Source organism: Jatropha curcas, chromosome 3 (assembly GCF_041381405.1).
Source record: "Jatropha curcas cultivar XTBG-Jc1 chromosome 3, XTBG_Jcur_1.0, whole genome shotgun sequence".
NCBI classification, from domain to species: Eukaryota; Viridiplantae; Streptophyta; class Magnoliopsida; order Malpighiales; family Euphorbiaceae; genus Jatropha; species Jatropha curcas.
Genome location: NC_143153.1, coordinates 14,127,161 through 14,132,649, shown reverse-complemented (window position 1 = coordinate 14,132,649; position 5,489 = coordinate 14,127,161). Strand labels below are relative to the sequence as shown.

Here is a 5,489-nt window from a genome sequence, read left to right as displayed (position 1 = left end):
TTTTTTTTTTTTTTTTTTTTTTTTTTTTTTTTTTTTGGTGTGTGTGCATGTTTCTGAACCACTAATATTAAAAATCATATCATCTAATCTTATACTATTTAGCATATAAGATTTAGCACCTTTCGATAGTTTTTCTATCTGTCAATGGCCCATGTTCAACAACTTCACCAGTTATTTCATGCCCAAGAGCACAAGGACTAGCAAATGGAAGTTCTCCTTTTATAACATGGAGATCAGAATGGCAAACTCCACAAGCTGCACTGAAGAGAAATACTATCAAAACTAATATCAAAATAAGTACAATCATAGAAAGTCATGGAAATTCCATAATATGCCCAATGAAAGAGAGCGAACAGCCATACATATATTCATGATTATTATACACTAGGGCGAACTTTAGTAGCTTGAATAGGAATGGGAATGGGACTTCTACTCCCTTTTCCTTTGTTCACTAGTAAAACAGTTGGTTGGTTTGTAATAGATATTACAATAAACCATGTAATTGCAACTCTCAGATTCCCCTCTGAATTGCTATTACGAGGCTTAGTTGCTCTTATGGTATATATCTTTTTTGGTCTACCATATTTTCTCTCTCTTTCTTCTTTGGTCCAATTTTGTCCTTATGCTATAAAAAAAAAAATCAACTCCAATAATTATAATAAGGCATCGCATTTGCACCATACCAAGTCAAGATCTTTTAATAAAAATTTATAACTCCATTTTCTTCTCTTCTCATTATTCTTTATTTTTATTGCCATGCTATTTAATCATATTTGATTATATTATAATAATATTTATTTAGATACAATCTATGATACTCATTGACAGGTTATAATATAAATGATATTTCCTACATTTGTATGGCTTTGAATATCATATATATTTTTTAAATTATTAGAAATAAAAATTATAGATCGAAAAACATTTTTCCTTTTCATTATTTTCAAATATTAAAGTACATTAAAGTAGAGAATAACCCTTCTTTACTAAAACAATTAATTGAATAAATTAATTTATAGTACATTAATTGATGTGGGTCTCTTGGTCTTTTTACTAATTCTCCATTTTATTCCTTCTATTATTTCTGTCAACTAAACACATGAATGTAATTTGAATTCCTATTCCATGGTGCATACTGAACACTCGAATAGGAATTATATTCCCTATTCCATTCCATCTCATTCCCTATTCCATTCTTACTCCCAACTAAACATGGCCTAGGTGCGTGAAAATGGAAAAATACTCCCACGAGTTCTGAATTGAGCAAGGATGCATAAAGTAAAAATGGTTGGTGTCTTATTCTTATTCTATGCCAAACAAAGACATTGAGTAGGGTGATTTAATTGAATTGAACAATACCAACTCCCTATTTGATATAAATGAATTCCATAAAATTTTGTAAAATTCAATTGAAAGCTCAAACTCAAATTTTCATGTTTGGTATGTGAAGAAACATTCATTTCAATTCTTCAAATAATCATTGTCACTACAATTGCACCCTGGTGATTTGCTTTCTAAATTGCAAGATCAAATTATGGATTGTTAGCAATTTGGAAAGATAAAATTAGTGATCTGAAATGCAAATATCTATGGATAAAGATTCAACCAATATCAATCACAAATCTAAGGTAACGTTGTTATTATTATTATTATACAACTTTAGAGATTTGGATTTTTTTATAGCGGTGAAATGGTTAACATGGTATGTTATATTGAAACTAATTTATTAATATACCCAAAAAACTTATAGAACTAAATTTTGGACTGGACTGCTATCTTCCATCTATTCCCTTCTCTCTCCCTCTCTATTCGTCCATCTTTCTATTTTCTCCTCTTCTCTCTTTAACTCATTATCTTCCTCTCTATCTCTCTCCTCTTTCTCACTCTTCTGTCTCGCTTCCTCTCTCTTTCTCTATCCTCTCCATTTTTCTCATTTTTTCTTTCCATCTTTCTCTATCTATCTTTCTCCCTCTCTCTCTCTCTCTCCCCCCTTGTTTATCTCTAACTCCCACTATAGGTGTTTTAAGAAATTATTATACCTTTATTTAAATTCTAAATTCATTCCAACACAAATTTTGCGTAATTCAATTGAATTTCAAATTTTAAATTTCACAAACATAGATATCCATTTCTAAATGAATTCTACCTAAAAATGAATAGGACACAAAGAAATTTAAACTTTCTATTAAATGTATAGCTCCCAACTCAACTAACTCTTAACCTTAATGAAAGTTGGAATTCACTATATGGATCATTCTACTCCTGTCCACTCAATTAAGTACTACACCTACAACAACATATAGTGCTACTAAAAACTTCCAAGCTATCTCAGTCTACCCCTCATATTCTCCCCTCTAGCAACATATATATACTTGACCTTATTTAGCAATGACTTCATCTATGATATCAATGATCCAACAATTATATAGTCCCGATATCAACAAATCATTAATGGGTCTTCAACCTTGCTACAAAATCACTCATCCCTTATTGAATCCTATATTTTTACACATCCCTTTTCGCATTCTCATCTTTGTCATGCTAATTGTATTGGGTAATTTAACGAAACCTTTGATGCAATATACGCTTTCATCCTTTTTCTTTCAAAACTAGGTACCTTGGTAACTGAGGTTATGAACATCTAAAAACCTTAGTCCTCAATTACAAGAACAATATTTCCATTAAAATAAAGGTGCTTTGCAGGACCATTATACCCCTACTTCACCCGCTTCTCCTTCCATAGTTCTATTGCTTAAATTTTGGTGCATACAATATGCATTTAGTTCTTTGCAATGTCCCAATAATCTAATAACTTCTAAAAGAATAGTCGGTTAAGAAAAACAAGTTAATAAATGGCACTTCACTTTGGGTAGAGTAGATAAGAAAAATGACGAGTGTTAAAAGCTTAGATGTACAAATAAAAATTTTGGAATTGCGGAAGAAGGAAATGAAGAAGCAAAGAGATATCATAGAATTTTAAATTATATTGCTTGCATAGGTAAAACAACTTCATTTTTTTGGCTAAAAACAAACTTTGACTGTTAATTGACATGAGAAAAGACAGTCAAAGTTTCAGATGGTTAAGCCTAATTGTATTGTTTGATTCTCATCTCAGTCAAGTCAAACCAGTGGTCAAAATATCTAGTCTGCCAAGCAGCAAGAAATGAGGTTGTCAATAACTTGTCGCTGAAGACAACATAGTTAGACTGTTAACTATACGAAAAGATATATACTGATTACTGGCAGAGAAATAAATTCGTACGAGTTGTTGAAAGATAAATGAATTCTCAGTTTCCTATTTCTCATATTTTCTCTATTCTCATCATCCAAACAGATGACAGCTGATAGCACAAAAAAAACAGAAGAAGAGTGTGCTTCATTCTTTCCCTAGATTTTCAATAAAGATCAATTTCCAAACAATATTAGCTATATAAAAAGGTAAAAAAAAATCAATTTTTTAATAAACTATGAAAGCTAGATAATGATCGAATTCAACACGGTTGATCAGTAAGAAGAAGAAGAAGAAGAAGGAAATGATTTACCTTTGGTTTTAATTAGAAGCTCAGACGCTTTAGGACGAGGTATATGAAATTCTTCAATGGTGAGAGGTTTATTGGGCTCCCTAAAAACAACACCACGCATGAATCCACCTGAGCTCACATGATATCCTCTCTTGGGAATCGCCATGCTATTATCATGATAGCCGCCGCTGGGATCGGCACCAGCACCACCACCACCACCAACGTGGTGAAAACATCTAGCTGTAGCAGTAGGAAGCGAAGAAGAAGAAGATGGTAAGACGGAGTGGGGCTTCGTAGAGCGGAGCCTCTTGGCAATGGCACAGCGAATTAGTGAAGAAAAAACCATTTTGCCAATGGCAGAGACGATTGAATCTGATCTGGGCTAGTTGAATTTTTTGAGAAAAAATTATACTGTCACTTCCTACTAGGTGGTACTACTTTTTTATTTTTTTATTTTTTCCTCAATTGACCGGATCCTTATCTTGCCACATCATTAATCATTTATTATTATTATTATTATTATTATTATTAAGTATTTATTATTAATATAGACTAAATATATAAATTACTGTCACCTTTTGATTAAAAAATACATTGAACATATTGATTATCTTCGTTATATATTTATTTTAATTTATTTTTTAATTTTTTATTTATATAATATTAATTATAAATTTTTATGTAGATTAAAATAAATGCAATAATTAATTTATATCACTTTATTTATATAATTTTTTTTTTGTTACATATCATGCACGCTAATCTCTAACCGAAAAGAAAATAATATTTCTAACTCTGCCTTTAAAATAGCATTTTTTTTATTAAAAAAATAACTCTAAAACGTAGCACTTTTCATTTATATTCTTTTTAAAATATTAGTCCGCTATAATATGGAAAAACATTGTATTAATAATCATTGTCTAAATTAGGTTTGTGCTAATTTTTTTAAGTTATCCAGCTTGAATTAATGGATTATAAATGCTTAATTAGGAGATTTAACATGTATTTTTACTCATTTAAGATTAATAATATAAAGTATTTTTCTCCCCTTTAACTAGCATACTTTATAAAATAAAAATAAAAAATAAAAGGACTACTATTTATAAAACAAGTGATAAAAATCAAACTGTATCTAAACAAGTTTAGAAATGGATATAGTATCCGTTTCAATAATGCGGCGGCTGTATCCGTTGCTAATATTCAGTAAATCCGTTTCTAAATTTTGACCTTCTAAAGAACGAATTTCGTTTTCAATCTGTTTCTACGTTTTTTTTTTTTTTGCTAAATCCGTCGTTGTTCTGTCTCTATATCCGTTTTTATATGTCTGCTTTATGTTAACAATGCTAATTAATTAATAAATTCATTCATAAATTGCTATTTTATATGTTTTTAAATCCTTGGATGTGTTTAGATAACTCGTTTTTAAATCTATTTTTAATTTTTAATTTTATATTTTTTTTAAACTAACTCAAAGTGTAAAGAAACACAATAAATATAAAATTGGCAAAATCATTAAAGGTAATTAAAATTTTGCAATATCTAATTTTATATTTATCATGCAATTACTTTTATTCCAATTGTTTCAAAAATTTTTCTTTACTAAAAAAAGCTTCAAAATGACATAAATAAAAATTAAAATGTTATTTAAAAATCAATGTACAAATAATAATATTGATAATGGAAGATCATCTCTAAGGTTTATATATATATATATATATATATTAAATTCAAAAATTTCAAAGTCCTATTTATTTATTTAAAAATTTTTTTATAAAAATTAAACTTTAAAGATCTAATTATCTTTATATCTACTTTTCAAATTATTTTAAAAAAAATACATCCATTTAAATTATAAAACTTAAATAAAATCGATAATTTCCAAATAAAATTAATAAAATATTAAATAAAAAGAGAGCTCTTGAATCTTTTTCATCATTGCATCTTTAATGTAGAAAAACTGAAAATGAA

The 5,489-nt window shown here is 28.6% G+C and overlaps 1 protein-coding gene across 2 annotated transcripts in view; it reads right to left on the bottom strand.

Annotated features, from left to right (window-relative positions):
• Positions 1 to 3,934, bottom strand: part of LOC105645486 (GroES-like zinc-binding alcohol dehydrogenase family protein) — an 18,713-nt gene extending 14,779 nt beyond the window's left edge. For both annotated transcript variants that reach the window (XM_012231092.4, XM_012231093.4), the window contains exons 1-2: positions 3,543 to 3,934; positions 120 to 255 (exon numbers count right to left, since the gene is read on the bottom strand). In XM_012231092.4, the coding sequence (XP_012086482.1) occupies positions 120 to 255; positions 3,543 to 3,867 (461 nt within the window). In that variant the 5' untranslated portion in view covers positions 3,868 to 3,934. The remainder of the gene's footprint in view (positions 1 to 119; positions 256 to 3,542) is intronic.
• Between the last annotated feature and the right edge of the window lie 1,555 nt (positions 3,935 to 5,489).